Below are 17,730 nucleotides of genomic sequence, written 5' to 3'. Positions count from 1 at the left end.
CATGAATGCTTGAACCAACTGCCCAAGGCTTCCACTCAATGCATGAGGCTTGACAGGTGGCCATGCCTAGCCCAAGACACTTAGTTTGCCTCAGGCTCTTGACACCATTGCATACCCTGGTCTTGAGTTAAGATCCTGGGTGTCTGCCAGCATGGCTAAGAAGTTGCTGTGTCTATCATGGTGGCTGAAGAAGCACTGTGGCCTGCAGACTTGTGGCCAGACTCCTTGTAGGGTGCTGAGGATAATAGGGCCTCCCAAATCCTCTTGCTGACACTGCACTGAAAAATATTTCCATGGCCAGAAGGAGCCCACAGTGTGCATGCAGCTAAGCTTTTACTTGTTAGTCCAGTTAATGTCTGAACAGTCCAAATTCTTTAACTCAGAAAAACCTTGATTATATTGTCTGAACTGTTGCACAGTCCACAACTAACCTTCCCAGTAACTAGCCTCTTTATGTGGTGTTTTGCCCACCCTACCCATGGAGTCATCATAGCAACTGTTGTTGTCCCATCCCACATGACATCCTGAAGCTCCTGCTGTGTTGCCACCTTGTCTATCTTACTCTGTCTCCAGGTAGCCCAGGTAATGCCCACCCAGAGATCTGAAACAGATGAGGACACTTTGGTAGAGCCAGGAGGGATATGCAGTTGGAGGCTTGTGACCTTAAGTAACTCATCTGTAAGGTCTATCAGGTTAAGCAGCAGGTGAGCATGAAGCAGCAATGAGGTTGTTTTCTCGTGTCTCTCTTTGCCTCCATCCTTTCTCAAACTCAAACACTCTAGGAAGCTGCATGAGAAACGCTTCAATGTTGCCAATAATAGTTGTCTTGGGCAGCCGGTGGTAAGCCCAAATCTTCATCCTGAACCATTGCTGGTGACTGCACACTGGGCAGTGCCATTCAGGAGGTTCAAACACTAGAAATGGCAAATGGTAGTGACTCAGCTGTGCAGTTTTGAAGAGGACTTTTCCTAGTATTGCTGGGCAGCAGCAAGGAGTCCTGCAAAGAGGAAGTCCTATACATTCAATGTCTGCCCTGCATACAGTAGAGAGCAGTTCTCTCTCTGGACACTCCTGTTCATGCCCAAATGGGCAGAAGGTGGGTGGAGAGCTGCCAGAGCCTTAGCTCTGCTCCCTGAGTTTCTTGCAAGAGTAACTGTCCAGGTATGAGCCAGGAGATACATTAATTTTCACCTCTCTATTGCTATGGGAGCATACCTTCAGTTGTAAAGCAAGAAGAGTGGGAGCAGTTCTGTGCTCACTGGGGCTTCTGGCAGGCAGGATGGGAGCCAAGGGAAGGTGGGGTTAGATGTTGGCCCCAAAGGCACTGAAGAGACACGTGCATCATTTGTTTTCCTAAAGCTGGCAAGAACATATCATTATAGTTCAATCATTCACTGCTCACTTATCAGACAAGGTTTTGTTTTATGAAGTATGTTCACAGACTAAAAAAAATAAAACCACCAACTTGGGAAAACTATGGCATTTTACATAAAAAACTGTTTTATTTTGTGTGAAATTTAACTGAAATGATCTTAATGACTTATGTAAAGTGAAATATTGGGTTTTCCTTTTTCTTTCTCTTTTAAGTCCTGGTCTCACATAGGCATATTAATGATTATTTGCCAAAATCACACTGTTTGCTTACAAGGTACGAAGGCTTTTTAGACACTATAATGACAGCTTTTGATTCACTTGATAATATTTAGAATAAGCCATAAAAGCCAATCTTTGAATGAACAGACCGCTTTTATTGGCTTTTAGTGCTATTACTGCTATCATAAGTGGTAAATTGGCCTAATGCAAGTAATACTGCTGTGTCATACTGTAAAAAGAAAAAAAACCCACACCACCGCTTAGTTTTTATTTTTTATGAAAAAAAAATTAAGATGTGGAGACTGTACTACCCTTCTACAGCTGTTGGTGATTCCCTCCAAGTGAGACCTGGGGAAGCTTTTCCTGCCTTTTGGACTTTCTTTGCTTAGTGATTGACACTCTGATGGGACAGGGCTGATCATAAAGTTAGAGACCAAGTGTGTGAGTCAAGTAAATATCTACCTGAAGCTCACAGGCTATTTATTTATTTAAATCATACATAAACTAGAAAAAAAAATATATTGCTTAGCTGGAAGCTGAAATGGACACATTTTAAATGCTTTATGCTATATTTTTATGTGTTGTTTTATAATAAAAATTGTATTTTATAAAATATTAAACCTTTAAAATATCTGAAGAAGACGATACATATGGTCACAACTTTGTCTAACCAGAGTGAGTACTAGCTGCAATAATCACTTTTTCCTGTGGTTCTTTTACCTGTCTTCTTCTGCCTCTCATCATCTCTTCTATTATTTTGCCCACTCCTGGATTTCAGAGTTTTAAAATTCCAGTTACATACCACGTCTCTTTTTCTTTTAACGAGGAGAAAATTAAAAAGAATTATCACAGCATTTTGTTCGATTTTGTAATATTTTTATATGAGGGAAATTGTTAAGAAGAAACAAAGTGAAAAGGCTTACATTTATTTTTTAGTTTCCATTCTTTTATCTTCCCCTTTGCTCACATACTGTCAAAGTGGACTCTCTTCAGTCAGGAATATTGACTGATTTATCAGTCGTGATGTAAGTTTAGAACCAGCAGTCAACATGCATTATATGTTTATATTACAACCTTAAAGCCACCGAAATTCAACTTGATCTGAGTCAAATTCAGAATTATGTACGTAATAGTGCAGATTGTTCAACATATTAAGCTTCTGCTAATCAACAAGAAAGAAGTTGTAATTTAGTTTAGTATTGACTGCTTTGGTGTTCAATGAGTGTGCAGAGCAAGGGCAGTTCACGTGATGGAAAGCTGAAAAAACGTCACCAGATAGAAATATGTTACACAAAGCAGTCCTACAAAATTGTAATTACCTGAGGATGCACTTTAAGACTTTTTCAAAGACTCTGCTCAACTTATATCTAAGGTCTATGTAGTAAGAGTGAGTGTCATGCAGAGAGCCAGCATGAAGTATGGGTTAACAGAGTGAAGTTGACCTTGAAGACCCTTTTCTGACTGTCAACACAAAGGAGTTAGAAATCCTAGGAAGCCTATAGATAGGAAATACCAGTCTGAATTTAGCTTTAGTGATACATAAAAAGAACATGAGGTTGGAGCTGATTTATATGAGAAGCAACAGTGAGACAACAAAGAATGATAAATTATTCTTGTTTTGGGGAGGAAATGTGTACTGCATTTTAAATTTAGCTAAAACTTGAATGTTCTGAAGCCCAATATAACTTCATTATGGTTTACTATGTGGCCATTAAAAAATTAGTCTAATGACAGAGAAAAGTCTATCTGAGTAATAATCACTAATTTTACTGAACGCATACTTGAAATCATTATTTACTTTCAGTATGCTGTGGGAACAGAAATAATTGTATTCCAACTGTAATTTTGATGTCCAAGTATTTGTGGCTACATGATAGCATTTTTGGCACATACGTTAGTTGCCATGGGTGTGTAACAAAACAGAAAATTTGGTGTCGGAAGGGTTTAACCCCTTTAAGACAACTGTCTACAAAGACCACACAGCAGAAAACTCTTATCTGTAAATCTGGTGTCTGAGTTTGCTTCAGTAGGAAGATACTGATTTGACCTGTATTTTACTCTGAACAACTCAAGTGATCTTATTTACCTAGAATCTACACCTCTGCTTTTATTTTACAGGTGCAGTACTGCAGCTAAATTGGGCTCTTATTTGCATCTTTGCTACAATAGCATTTTCTTTATTTCTTAACTGCATATAGGCATATTTCAGCAAGAACATAATTTGTCAGTAATCATTTCTCAGATGTCTCAACCCTATCATGGCAATGTTTGTTTTCCTGTAGAGCACAACAGTGCATCTACTTCTTTATCTCTGGAGCCTACTGAGGTATTCAGGCAGAAGTTTTTCTTCCTGCACATATTTCTGTACTGTGTATATTCATTTATGTGTGAGTGAAGAAAACATTATCATGTTTAACTGCTGCAATCATAAGCACATTAAGTAGACAGATAATAAACAATCTATCTGAATTTATGATTAAGTTAATTGTGTCTGTGTTTTTCTAAAGTGTTTATTCAGATTAAAGACTGAAATTAGAATGAGACTATGTAATCAGGAGACCCTGGGAGACGGTTTGACACCTATAAAATATAAATTAATTTAGTTTAGGGGGATAGCAAAGATCTCTGTAGCACTTAAATATTGCTTAGGTGGTAAAGAGGCCTTCTGCAATTCTCTGTTGCAGTAAGAGCCTTTTCGAAACTTGGCTGACACTGAGGGCTTCAGCACCTGATTTTTGCATATGCCTTTCCACTGAGATTCAACATTCTATACAGCACATGCAGAAGATCAGGTGACTGGGAGCAATAAGCTGATGGGAGAGGTGAGGAAATGAGGAATTAAAGTAGGAAAACTACTGGAAGGAATGGGGGGAATGGCCACCTTGATGTACTTATGGCTGCTTCACTTGCATTAGACACCTCTGCCAGCCACTGCTCCTGAGGCAGAGCCAGAGGAGGTGCTCTGGTCCCTTCCTGCCTACAGGAGTGAGATCCCTGCTGGTGAGAGCAGCTGGTGGACTGGACATAACCCAGGCTCAAATCCCTCTGCCTGTGCTCAGCAGTGTGTTGAGAAGACCTTCCAAAGTTTTTCCATATTTTACAAGAGGTTCCACTTAAATACGAGAAGAAACTTCTTCACGGTGAGGGTAACAGACTGCCCAGAGAGTTTGTGTAGTCTCCTTCTCTGGAGACACTCAAAACCTGCCTGGATGCCTTCCTGTGTAATCTCATCTAGGTGTTGCTGCTCCAGCAGGGGGATTGAACTAGATGATCTTTTTGAGGTCCCTTCCAGTCCTTAACATTCTGTGATTCCGTGATGTGATACCTGGGGACCAGAGTTTTCTTCTAGAAGGTGTGAATTTAAGTCCTCTCATGCAATCATAGGTTCTCAGCCCAGATTTGAAGTCCCAGAAATGCTCACTAATCACTAAGCTGTTCTGGTAAGGGTTTTATGTCCAGTATTTTATTATTGGACGTTTAGAGCAGTCACTCTTAATGTGTAAGTATCTTTCTATTTGGATTTAGTTCTAAATAGTTATTTAAAAAATAGATGGAAAAATAATTCCTTTGAACCTCAGCAAACAATGAATATTTAAATTAATTCCACTTTTCCATAATATGTTTCATAAGCAGTAGATAACCAGCATGCCCAGGATTTAGCACATCTACTGCATTTTGTTTTGAGTACTTAGAACCAGTTGTACTTTGGAGAATGATCATAAATCTTCAATGAGAAGAAGGGAGGCCTGTTGTTGGTTTTTTTTGTTTTTTCATGATCTAATTCTCTTTAAATATTTCATTGAACCCCTCCAATGCTAAGGATTTTGCTACACTTCTACATGACTGCCAGTCTTGCAGCTCTACATATCAGTGTATAATCTTGCAAGCCTATAAAACACTCTTTGAAAACTGGCACTGTGCTGCTTACATTCATGATTATCCTGACTTCAAGCTCAGGGTAGAAGTAAATCAGGCCTGCATAGTGGTTGTTTTGATGGGATTTCTATCAAGGAATTAAGTTCTATAAATGAACCAAATTTTCATTAATAGGTTTGAAATGTCTGTTTTTCATAGCTTTTAAACATATAATACCCAATTACATTCAAAGTTCTTACTGTCTCCTTCCGGTAGAAAATGATAATAGTCGAGGACATTCGCCTTACTACTCCAGATTAGAATGAATACAAATAATTATTTTTGAGCTTTCAGAGTAAGGCTGACTAAAGAAACAGACATTATCCACCTTGAAGAGAGGAAAACCACTATGTCAAAGTGATACATGTATTGGAATCTAAGGCAAACAATATCCCTAATAGTGAGCAGTTATACAATCAAATACTAAAAATTATGAAGCTTCTGAAATCCTTATCACTTTTATCAGTACTGTGCTTTCTTTATCATCCAGGTTACTGAATTTTGTTTAGTACAGGCATCTTTCTGTATTGTATTGCCTTAGATCTAGGAGACCAATTTGGCATTTGACCCTTCCCTTCATGAATTGAAATGGTAAAAATGAGACATTGCTTCATTCCTACTCCCTCATTGATGCACTAAGATGTTTACAGGTCCTAGACATACTGGGACAAATGGAATCTTTTGCAAGCTAGTGCAGCTCTGTTGCTTTAATGGAATTATTCATTACTTTGACACTGGCACTTAGCTTAAGATTTTCTGTTCACCACAGTTTGCCATCTCAAGTAGAAAGCACTATAGAGGCCCCGAATATGTGGATTCTGCTCTAACATGTATGTTGCTGAGTAAATCAACAATTAATGGATGTCTATATTGTTGCGTGTCTTGCTCTACTGATACAACTGTGGGCAAAATTCTGAATATTTTGCCTAAGTACAGTGAAGAATAGAATTGGTCTGGAGAACTTCCAGAGGTGAATGAAATAACATCTCCAGATCTTCTCCAGCATTGACAGTTGAATGAAACAGGCTTTTCTCTCCATTAGTGCAACAAATGTGCTGAAGGTAATCAAACCTAGATAAACCTTCACTTACATTTTTACAGTCAATATGTAGCATAGGAGTGTGACTTTAAACTTAACCCTATCACCCAGAGGACTACCACTATCCTTACTGTACATTCATTCTACTTTCATGGCAGTATTCAAAGTCTTACATCTCTAAGGACCCTTCAGTTCAAAGATCAAGGACCACTCAGTTTATAAACCATAATTAGGAGTAGTGATCTGGGACCATTGCAGATTTCATATACTCCCTTTCCATTGGAAGAGAGTCTTTAAATCTGCTGGTTTACAACTGAAATGAAGGGTTGTCTTGATTAATTCATTTGGTCGTAGTCCTGAAGCTGACAAGGCATCTTCCAGGAATTTGAGCCCCCTGGGATCCTTGTCATCAGTTTTTAAATGTGCTTTTTTTGTGTGTGTGGTATTCTTATCTGGAAACAGTCTGCTTGGATTACAGCACTCATCTTATAAGCATTTGGCATTTTCTGTTACATGAAACTGAGAGATATTTCTTTGCTATCAGTCTTCTGTAAAGCTTTTCAATCCAATGACTTAATTCAGACTGGAAGAAGAGAGTGAAAAAAGCTTCTGGCCTCAAGTCAGCAAAATTCAGGAAACAAGTGTCCAAGCATGTATGTGAAATTGCATTCACTTCTGAGTTTTTAGAAATAATTTCTAAAAATGTCATTTAGCTCCCTAAATGCAGGGATGTGTGTCAGATCAGAACACTCTGCTGAGAATAATCTCCCTGAAACCCAAGTACAAGCCCTGCAAATCAGGTAAAAAGCTGGAAGGTTGTAAAAGAATAGGGAAATTCCCTGGATGTCTCCAGGACAACTCTCACTTTTGCAAAACCAGTCTCATAGTGCAATGACCACCCCACTTTGTTATTTCTTGTAAATGACTCTTAGAGCCCCTGGGTAACCAGCAAGAGGGGCATGCTGGGGAAAAAGCATTTCTGAGTGCTGCAGAATAGGACTGTTTTGCTAATACCCCCAGGAATATAACCCTAAGTCCAGGCTGTGGAATGTTTTGGTCTGGTGCAGGTTAGGAATAGTTTGCTCTGAATTTCTGGGATGTACCACTAAGAAATGTGGCACAATCTCACCCAATGGGATTACTTCTGGAATAAAGTATTATTTGAATAATGTGAATAATGTCACTACAGCCAGGTCTATGATATGAGAAAATCTCCCTTTTCATATGAACTGTGGTCCTTGGAGGGGTGAAATATAATCCTGAACAGAGGCTCTATTTACCACTTAAGCCCTGTTTTATGGTTTAAGTGTTGACCTTGTACTGACCCTCAGTACAGGGCTGAATTTCACCCTCCAGCAAAAATCCGCTGGCTAGAAGAGCTGATTAAAGAAATTGGGGCTAGACTTTTTACTATTTTCAAGACAATGAAAACAGGCTTGTTTTAGACAAAAATGTTTCTGATTTATGAGAATTTTAGTGCAGAAAGGGGCTATTTTGGAGAAAGTCTTGAGATTAGCATTTCAGTTATATTTTTGGCAGGAAAGTAAGGAAGCCATTTCATTAACTTTTCACTGGAAGTTATATACGGAGGGCATTTGTGTACACAGCTGGGCAGCATAAAACAGGAGGGCTTTGTGTGAAAATATCCCAAAAAGAAATGAAATTTCTGTGCAACTTGGATCTGTGTTCCCGGGTTGCTGTGGCCAGTTTTGGATGAAACCGTCGGAGGGCAGTATTAAGCCCTCACACCTTGTGCCTCGCATTTGTGATGGATGGAGAAAGAGTGATCAGACCACTGCTGGCCCTTGTGCAAAATCAGTGTCACCTTTCACAGCTTTGTGTCAGTCAGATAAGCTCATGCCTGCTCCCACGTATCCATATGGCTGTAATCATCAAGTGATACCAGAAGATTAAATGTTTGTAAGGAACTCCGAAAGCCACATGCTGAGGCTGGTGTGAATTTAGCTCTGCTTTGACCTCCCTTCCCACCAGATGGCTGCTAATCTGGCATTAAATCACCACCATGGTGAAAAGAGGCCTGGTCCATGTGGAAGAGGCAGCTCTGTGGTTGTGGCTGAGCTGTGCAAGGTGGGAGCATCCCTGAGTCAGCCCCTGGGAGTGTTACTCATCCTTGGGCACTGCATTTCTAAAGACGAGTCCTGTGTATCTCCCACATTCCATAGGACCCTCTAATAATTGTGCTTGACTGAGGGCCCACACAGATGTTTCTTGCTTGGAGTGTGATGGTCTACTTGTTGCACATCTTGTGGGTGCATGAAACAGGTGGGAACACAGGCTCATGCAGAGGATGTTTCTTTAATATTACCTTCAAGTACCTTTAATATTACCTTAACTTTACTATTACTTTCAAATTACATTGATAGTTCTTGTACATGTATATTTGTATTTTATACGCTTCGTATTTTATATCATTTTGTGTAAGTGGGGATAATGCAGGTGCTGAGGGGTCCTGCCTTAGTTTTTCAGGGCAGAAATGCAGAAAACTTTGCAAATGCTTCTTTGCAAATGAGCCCATGTTTTGCTCTTCCCTGATGGTTTGTAGATGTTGGCATGGGGAGCTCTCTACTTCCACCTAGAACTGCTTCCCATCTCTGATGAGCTCTTCCCCATGGGAACAAACAAGCAGAGATAACTGCCTGCACTCCTACACAAAATAGGAATCATTCTCTGGCTTTATTTCTGTGTCCCAGGCTTTCCTTGAGTCAGTTCACACCAGTGCTAAGGTCAGACAAGCCTAAAAAAGGCCAAGAACTGCCTTTTCTCACTGCTCATTTATGCCAATTCTGGGTGATTTGCATGTGATGGTCTGATGCATACCCTCCAAACACAGGCTTTCTCATCTGTTGTGTGATCTTTAGAAATAATAATCCTGAGGAACATGTCATACTATCAGAAAAGATTGCTGGTGTGAATTCTTCACTCTGAGACATCTTGGGATAGGACTGTTAACATTTCACCATCCTCATTTGCACAACCAAGACAGGGAGTCTCTCATGTTTTCCACATCCAGACTCAAGTGTTAAGGAGGTGCATAGATGTCTTAGGACTTTCTTAAAGTCTAGCAAACCTACAGCATGCATTGACCACTCCGCTTCCTTGTTTACATTTTTATTTCATTATAATTCTGGAGTCTGCTAGGTGCTGCGAAGGACCTCAGGCCCTCCATTAGAAAAATGTTTGTTTGGATAAGAAAGAAATAAAAAGAGAGGGAAAATGTGCCAATGTCCACTTAAAAAATACCTACATAATCATGGCCCTAGATTGTGTTTCTCTCCATGACTGTGCTGCCTTGTGCAGCATTATATTTTCCATGTCATCTTCAACTCTCAGTCTTCTGGTGCACTCATGACAGGGATGCAGGAGCACAGAAGCGGGTGCAAGTTGCTTACTGAGAGGTAGAGGTGTAAATAGGACCACTTACGTTTTTCCTGCTGATAAGATACAATCCTATATGCACAGCCTAATGTTTCTCTAAAATACAATTAATTAGGCTTATTTGGTTTCTGTTTTGCTTTGTGGAAGAAGTTTTCCCTTGGAATGAGGGTTTGATTTCTGCTTTTAGAGGCTTAAAGGCACAAGCAAAGTTTCTTCTTCCAAAAAAAGCACAAGATAAATAACCAGCAGCCAGATTAAAGTCCCCCTCCCTCCTTTCATGATTAAACAGCCTATTATGTTGAAAGCCAACAAAAAAACAATAGGTACCTTATTTTGGTGTTGACCCACTGCACTACCACCAGTCCATGAGTTATTACTTTGCAAAGCATTGGGAAAAAAATGAAGTCTAGGAAAGACACTAAAGCCACAGCCTAGTCTATATTTTTTGTTTATTTCTGATTTTATGTGGTTCATGATTGTTTCTTTTAGAAGGAACAAATAATCAATACAAAACCATGAATAAAAATAACTTTTCTTTAAAACTGGATGCTAAAAGAACATATAGTCTTCTTACTGTGCTTGATGGAAACAGCATAAGTCTGTTCTCCACAATTCATTGTTTATTGGAATGCCTGAAATCTATACATGAGATATTTTTAAAACGTTTAAACATAGAAGTTAATTTTCTGCTCCAGACAATTTGCTTCACCATATTCTAAAAACCCACAGAAGTGCTCAAAGCAAAGAAAAAATATCAAAAATTTTAAACTTCAATATAAGATAAAATAACATGCACAGTTTTATCTCAAAGAAAATTTCCTTTCATTTTAAGACATATTTCACCTCTTTATTGACTCAGCTGCTGTGCAAGGCCTTCAAGGCCCAATTCTACCCTATGGCACTTTAGAGAGAAGAGATGCCAATAGACAGCATTTAGCTCTTTCTAAAAGAGATTAGCTTCTCCAAGTACAAAACAATCAAAATGTTAATAATGACCTAGAAACTTTGAGGAAGGTGTAGAAATAAAACATTGTGAATGAGCATCACTGAAGTGAAATGAACTCTGACACGTACAGGTGTGAGAGATGTGTCACCTGGCTTCTGGAACAACTCTGGACCAGAGGATAAACAACTGTATGGGACTCTGAGGGCCCATGACATGGGTCTTATCCTGTTCAGAGACATGGACCAGTTAAAGTCTGCTGTACCTTTATACCCCTTTCATAAAGCTGCAAATCTCTTGTTCTTTATTCTGATGGAATACATGTTCAGTTCAGTTACATGTCTGATGTCCACAAGCTAAAGTGCAATGTTCCTTTGTAGGATCAGACCCAGATCTCACTCAGCTCTATTGCTGTGATGCTCAAACTGCAAGTTTTCTGCTTGCAGAGATTTGACTGAAGTTAGCTGACACCTTGCAAGCGGAGGACTTTGGGTGTCCAGCCAAACACAGCCTGCATGCTGGCCAGCCAGCTCTGCTCCAGCCTGTGATTTCCATTCTGCAAAGTGCTGCATAAACAACGAGGACTGCAAGGCAGATGCATTAATTTAGGCCTGCTTTGTGGCAGCCCCTATTGCAGCTAAACACTCTAACCTACAATTAACTACATGAGCTTAAAATAGTGACGCAAATTTACGGATGATGCAATAGTGGCTATAAATGAGCCTTTTCTTCAGTATCTCTCTAGTTAATGTTTCAAAGTATGAGGTCACTTGTTGAGTCTTCCCAAAACACTTTTGTTAGGATAAGAATGTAACTGTTCTCACTAAAAAAATAGCTTGCACCTAACCACAGATATTTAATTTGTATCATGTGCATCTTCAAAGTCTCTGCTTTGAGAGTCGTTCTTCTTGTGTATATGGAATACAATAACGTAACTCTGCTATGATCAACAAACATACGTAAAGACAATAAGATATGTTCTAATTTGGCAAATCATTTTTTCCAGCAAGAAATATATCCTAAGTACCTCCTTTCTTTATACATACAGGCATATGCGATAAGAAAACCTTTACAATGGTATGTCTGTCTTCCAAATAATTTAACTAACATAATGTAGTATTTCAAATACCAGTATTTTACACAAATTATTTACTTGATAACTGTCATTTTTCAGCCTTTAAAATTGGAAAGGTCTCCTATACTTGTTTAAAACTTCTTTGCATCTGAGAGTCTATATTTCATAAACCGCTAACAATGGATGATATTTTTTTCTAAGATAACACGCTGCTAAATTCAAAGATTCAGGGTTGATCTTTACTCAAGTTTGAGAAAACCAAACAAATCTTAATCCAACACAGTAATATCTTAAGTTCATACAAACATTTCATCATAATCAAGATGACAGTCCGTACTTCTTAAAGGCTTTTAGTTCAGATCAAATAAAACATCCCCAGGAACGCAAGGAAATTAGAAAAAATGAGCTTTCAGGTTACTTTAAAACTTGGTAATCTCAGCCTTTCTGTATCATAAGCGAATGTACATGATGTTTCGTAGAAGTTAAGTTATGGAATTTGCATGGTAGAAATTCCCAGCCATATTTAAGTCTGCAAAGTATTCTTATGCCTTTTTTCTTCAAAAAAGTTGTGTTTTTTTTTTTTTTTTTTTTTAACAAACAAGAAATATCCCTGAACCCAAACCAGTAATTATTAACTCAGCAATGTAACTTACCTTTCTTCAGCCAAGAAATATTTTGCTTGCCATGTTCAAAACTTTCTGCTGGTTTGCTATTTACCTTGTCTGTCTCTGCTTCTGACATCTGCAAGGGGGAAGAAAAGAATTTTGGGATGCCAAGTTCTTTTAAAGAAAGTCTCCGACAAAAAAAAATATGTTCTCTGTTTTTGTTCCTGCTATAATAAATTGTGATTACTTACATTACAGACACTTTTTTTTTAGATTGATGCTATGTAATACTTCAGTCATTAAATTTATGTTCTGTTCCTAAATGCTTTATCAATATTACATAGTTGCTGTTTGTAGATGGACTCCTTTGTAATGTAACTATAAATTACATTAAGAAATGAATGAGTGATATGCACATAGCATACTGGTAATAGAGGTACATCTAACACAGAATATATACAGTCTGGCTAAAAAAGAGGCATCCATTCTGTCTGTTTATTGTGGTTCAAAGTTGCTGTAAAGCCTGCTGTCAGACAGAGGTATAATTATGTAAATAACGATAAATATTTATAAAGGCAACTTGAACAAAGTATATAAAAAAAAAATCTTTACTGCCACTTGCAACAATTTATTTGCTGTAATGGGAGGAATCACATGCAAGTTACAGTACCTGAGGGTATTATGTATACCGTAGCTCTCTGCCCATAGACTGTGGTTTACTTCCATTGCCTGCTAAGAATAAGATTAGGCTGTCCGGGCTCCTTCTAACTGCTTTATATTTGTGCTGAATCCAATTAGCTAAAACATTTCTCTATTTTTTTACCTGTATCTTCCAACCAAGGGTGAAAGGAGCAGGGTTCAGATGCTGAGGAGGAATGCTTTCGGCTGGATCCCTCGCTGCGTGTTGGTGTCCAGCATTCCCATACACTGACAAAACCGAAAGGATGAGCAGTGCACTCTCTGCCTGCCTGCTGTGTGGTGCTAGATTTGTCTTGCTGCCAGAATCAGCCAACTTATTGCTGAGGGTTTTTTTTCCTTTTTGTTTGCATGCACTTCTAGAGCTGGGTAGGATAGGGAAGGAGCAGGGTAGTCAGCATCACAGCGTTAGTAGAGTGATTAAAAAAAAAAGCCTTGCAAAAACAAAATAGTAGTCTGGAAAGGTTATTTTTGCAGTTCATAACACAGGGAATCTGTAGCAGGAGAAAGGAAATAAAAAGAGAACTAGGAAATGAATAGTGGGAAAAATGGATAAATATGTCAATCTTTTGGCTAAATGTGAATTTAAAATACTGAAGGATGTAAAAGTTAGACCCTAAATGTCTATTTAAACCTGTCACTTAGGATTAGACCTTTTCTTTGCCAGTGGGGAGCTGAGTGCTGTGGCCCTCCTGAGCTCAGGAGGGTGAAATCTGCAGAGCAGGTCTGCAGAGATGAACAGTTGTTCCCTCCATCACACCAAGACTGGGTGGTCTCTGTTGGGGACAGTCCTGGTGCTGGGTGGGCTTGACAGCAACACAGAGGGCAGGGTGTCAGTCTGGACTACTCTGTACCCTGAAAGCATTAAAAATTTGTTATTAGTTGGCCTCAGAAATTATTCTGCCACAGTTACCAGCAATGTTGCTGTAATATTAGTAGGAGAAGAGTCAAGCCCAAAGAAAGACAGATTTTAGAGTGCTTAGATGTTGCATCGTCTTGTCTAGGACAAAAAGAAAATGTCATGCTGCTTCCCAGAACCGAATTTTGAAAGTGTTGGTTGCAGGGCACATTCAGAATTATTCAGTTATGTTACCTTTTAAACTATATTTACAAAACTTCAAGCAGCATTTGTCACCAGATATTGTAATCCAAGATCCTAGTGCTTAAGTATGGCCAATAAATAATAACATATTCCCTTTATTAATGACAATTATCTTCCTCTACTCTCCTATCACATGTCATTCTTGAAAGAAAAAACTGTTTTCTTTCTTTTTTTTTTTTTTTTTTAAATCTCTCATACCAATATGACTGTGATTCTTTTATCTTTGGCTAATTGTGAATCGCATGGGAAGTGCCAACTTATATCTCCAACTTACAATGATTAATCTTGCATGGTTTGAAAACCCATTTTAAGCAGGGTACATTAGGAATAATTGCAACTACAGTGGGGACAACATCTAGGGGTAATATTTCGAGATCTTTGTTCACTCCCCTTGGATGAAGCTTTGAGAACCATGTATTTTCAGTTGCAGTTCCTGTCTCCAAGAAACATTCACTTTTTTTTTGATGTTGTACCTGCAATGCTTTAAATTTATTGGTGGTCCTGATTCTTCTATTAGATTTGTCAGGACAAACTATGTTGCTCCTGGTGGGTCCTGATAAAAAGCAGCTGGGCTCCATGCAGATCAGCCTAGACCTATCTGATTGCAAATTGGACCTGATGCTACCGTACATTGCAGAAGTGCTGTTTAAAATGAAGATATGGGTTGTTTCCAAAACAAACTACAGAGAAAATTCTTTCTAGTTCATTCAGCACCCCTCCCTATTTTTCTAGAGATTTTGTCAATATCCTGATATCTCTCAAAGAATGTCAAACAGAAAAGAAAAACCTCTCCAACCCCACAGCCTCAAAAGCTGCTGTTGCTTGAAATAATGACCCCTGAATTCTTGTCCTTAAGGTTCTGGGTTTTTTCTTCCTAGCAGATGCTAAGAGTGAGTCTGAGCTCTGTCTCCAGGAGTGCAGGAAACTAGCATTGCTGACAGGTCATTGCTAAATGTATGCCCCAAACCACAACAATACCAGTTTGATGGAAGCAAGCAAACACAAAGCTGGCTTTATAACTGTGCTTTGACAAAGATGATGCAGATTTCTGTTCTGAGATGATCTCTTCACCTGTGGTCTCAGCTGAAATGCCCTGTAGTTCCCTGTTGCACATTGGTAGCATGGAAATCTGCAGAAGTTACCTAACCTGAACCTCAGGAAATAGCTCACCAGCAAGTTAAGAAAACATTAAATGAATTTCCCATTCTTAGTATTCTCCATTGCTGACATTCAATTAATGGTCCTAATGTTTTCAATCCAGGAATTTTAAATGTAACCTTTCTTAATCTCAATCAACTCCAGTTTTCTACTGAGACATGTTTGTGTGTGCTATTTTTTGCCTCATTTAATTAAGTTATTTTGGATAAATGCGTCAATATTTCTGTTTCCTAATCAATCTTAAAGTAGTTAGAGGAAAGGTAGGCTTGCCATGCATCTTCAGTAATGTCAGGCTTTGCAAAGGAGAAAGAAAACATTATGAGAGAAGGTCATTAAAATATTGAGTAAACTTGTTCTATTAAAGCTGTAATTGAATTTTTAAAACCATGGCCCATTTTAAACACCGAACTTTAGTTTATGGTTTGATAATTCATTTCACTTTTATTTTATAGGTTTTATTTTATAGCTATTAAACAGCTATGGGCCATCACTTGTTCCTTTTCCTTCCAGATTGTGAAATAGAGCATTTATATGGAGGATTTAAAAAAAAAAAAAAAAATAAAAAAAATCATAATGCCAAAAGAGATGTGATATCAATCAGTTGCCAGATAAATGTACTGTATCAAGTGCTTGTTGAGATTTGAGAGTGTATTTCTGGTCTGCTCAACTGGGAATGCATTCAAGTCTTTGCAGAGTTAGAGAACAGGAAACTTTAATAGGCTGTAATAATCACCAAAGCTGAGGAGAGAACTAATTGTTTGTCCTAGCAAGCATCAAAACTGTTGAGGTTTCCTTGTGTGCTTAATATTAGGTCAGGAGTCCAGAATCAGATCCTGTCCTGAGTCTAAGGGAGGATGTGTAGCGGTCAGGCCACTGTAATCAGGAGAGTTTTTGGTTACATCTTTGTGTACAACACTTACAACATTATGTTTTACTATCTAAAGTGACTTTTCACTTTTCACCTGTGTACCTAGAAGTTGAATTTTCCAGCATGAGTTTTCTGCTGCGCAACATTAACTTAAGCAGTTATTTCTTTCTTGCACAATCCAGGTAAAATTTAGCCACTTGTCAACTGGCAAGTGGCGCTCTGTAGCTTTGGAATACCCCACACTGCAGTTAATTTTTTTTTTTTTTTTTTTTTAAAAAAAAGTATGATGAAACTATATCTTTGCTCCCTTTTGCACCCTGAGGTGATCATTTCCAATAATAAAGTGAGTATAATGTGATGTGCCCTGTCAAAGTTAGGGAATCTCTTCTTGATCATGCATCTGTAGGTAGAATACTAAGTTGTGGGAACATGATATACAGCCAAATTATCCTGGTGATTACATGTAAAATGCATGGTTTCTTAGCTGAACCATCATGTCCTGTGAGTGCTTCAAATGCAAAACAGCCTGTTTATAGACTACCTCAAACTGGCACTGACAAATGATCTATATGCTGCACAGGCTCTAAGCAGTACAAAGACAGTAGGATTTTACTCCTCGTCATTCTGCCTCGTAGACACTCTAGATGATTTTTCAGTAACTCTGTGTCCTGCAAGAGGAGACATGGGGCTTTATTTCACTTTTCCACTCAGTGCTGCTATAGGTTGGTGAATGTCTGGGAATATGCTTAGTCTGGAGGATGGAATGAAAGCCATTTAAAGGCTTGCTTTGGTGCATTTAGAAGGAGAAGTGAAACAGAACCCTTGGGTGGACACCTGCTGCAGCAGACCTTTCTGGACAAATATTTGAAAGCCTCTTGGGCATTATAGCAAAAATTGGGAAAGACTTGATTAGAAAGTAAATAAGATGAATGGTGTAATTGCTGCCACATCACAGTGTATACTGTTGTGAGGATGACAGGAATGTGACTTTCTCATGTAGATCATATATCCTTTGGCAGATGAGTGTAGCCCACTTTAGTTAGGCTTTTATGGGATTGTACAACAATTTGTGTAAAAGGTGTAAAAAATGATGGTTGCATCTTTCTTGTGACAGTTCATTACTACTGCCTAGGAAATGGCTATCTCAGGTTATTGCGAGACCCCAGTTGAATATTTTTACAGGAATTCTGAAGAATCTCAGGAGATCACTTGCTTCTTGTTTAGCTCAATGCATGATTGAGTTTGTCTCCTTGCCAATGCTCAGTCAACCTGTTCTTGCAATCCCACAGACATCCAGGTACAAGCCCTTTCCGTGTACTCTACTCCAGTGCTTTTCTATC

At 38.6% G+C, this 17,730-nt stretch overlaps 1 protein-coding gene and 1 long non-coding RNA gene across 6 annotated transcripts in view; one reads left to right on the top strand and one right to left on the bottom strand.

The window, feature by feature from the left end:
* The window catches only part of MDFIC2 (MyoD family inhibitor domain containing 2), a 51,073-nt gene extending 37,322 nt beyond the window's left edge, over window positions 1–13,751 (bottom strand). For 2 of the 5 annotated variants that reach the window (XM_065075409.1, XM_065075410.1), the window contains exons 1-2: window positions 13,390–13,751; window positions 12,615–12,702 (exon numbers count right to left, since the gene is read on the bottom strand). In XM_065075409.1, coding sequence (XP_064931481.1) covers window positions 12,615–12,702 — 88 coding nt within the window. In that variant the 5' untranslated portion in view covers window positions 13,390–13,751. The other 3 variants (XM_065075411.1, XM_065075408.1, XM_021282594.2) reach the window with 2 other exon arrangements.
* LOC135580461 (uncharacterized) overlaps window positions 1–17,730 on the top strand; it is a 188,468-nt gene that overhangs the window by 15,013 nt on the left and 155,725 nt on the right. The gene's annotated exons all lie outside the window — the stretch shown is intronic.

Source organism: Columba livia, chromosome 10, assembly GCF_036013475.1.
Source record: "Columba livia isolate bColLiv1 breed racing homer chromosome 10, bColLiv1.pat.W.v2, whole genome shotgun sequence".
Lineage (NCBI taxonomy): Eukaryota > Metazoa > Chordata > Aves > Columbiformes > Columbidae > Columba > Columba livia.
The sequence above is the reverse complement of the archived record's forward strand: the minus strand, read 5'-3'. Positions and strand labels throughout refer to the sequence as shown.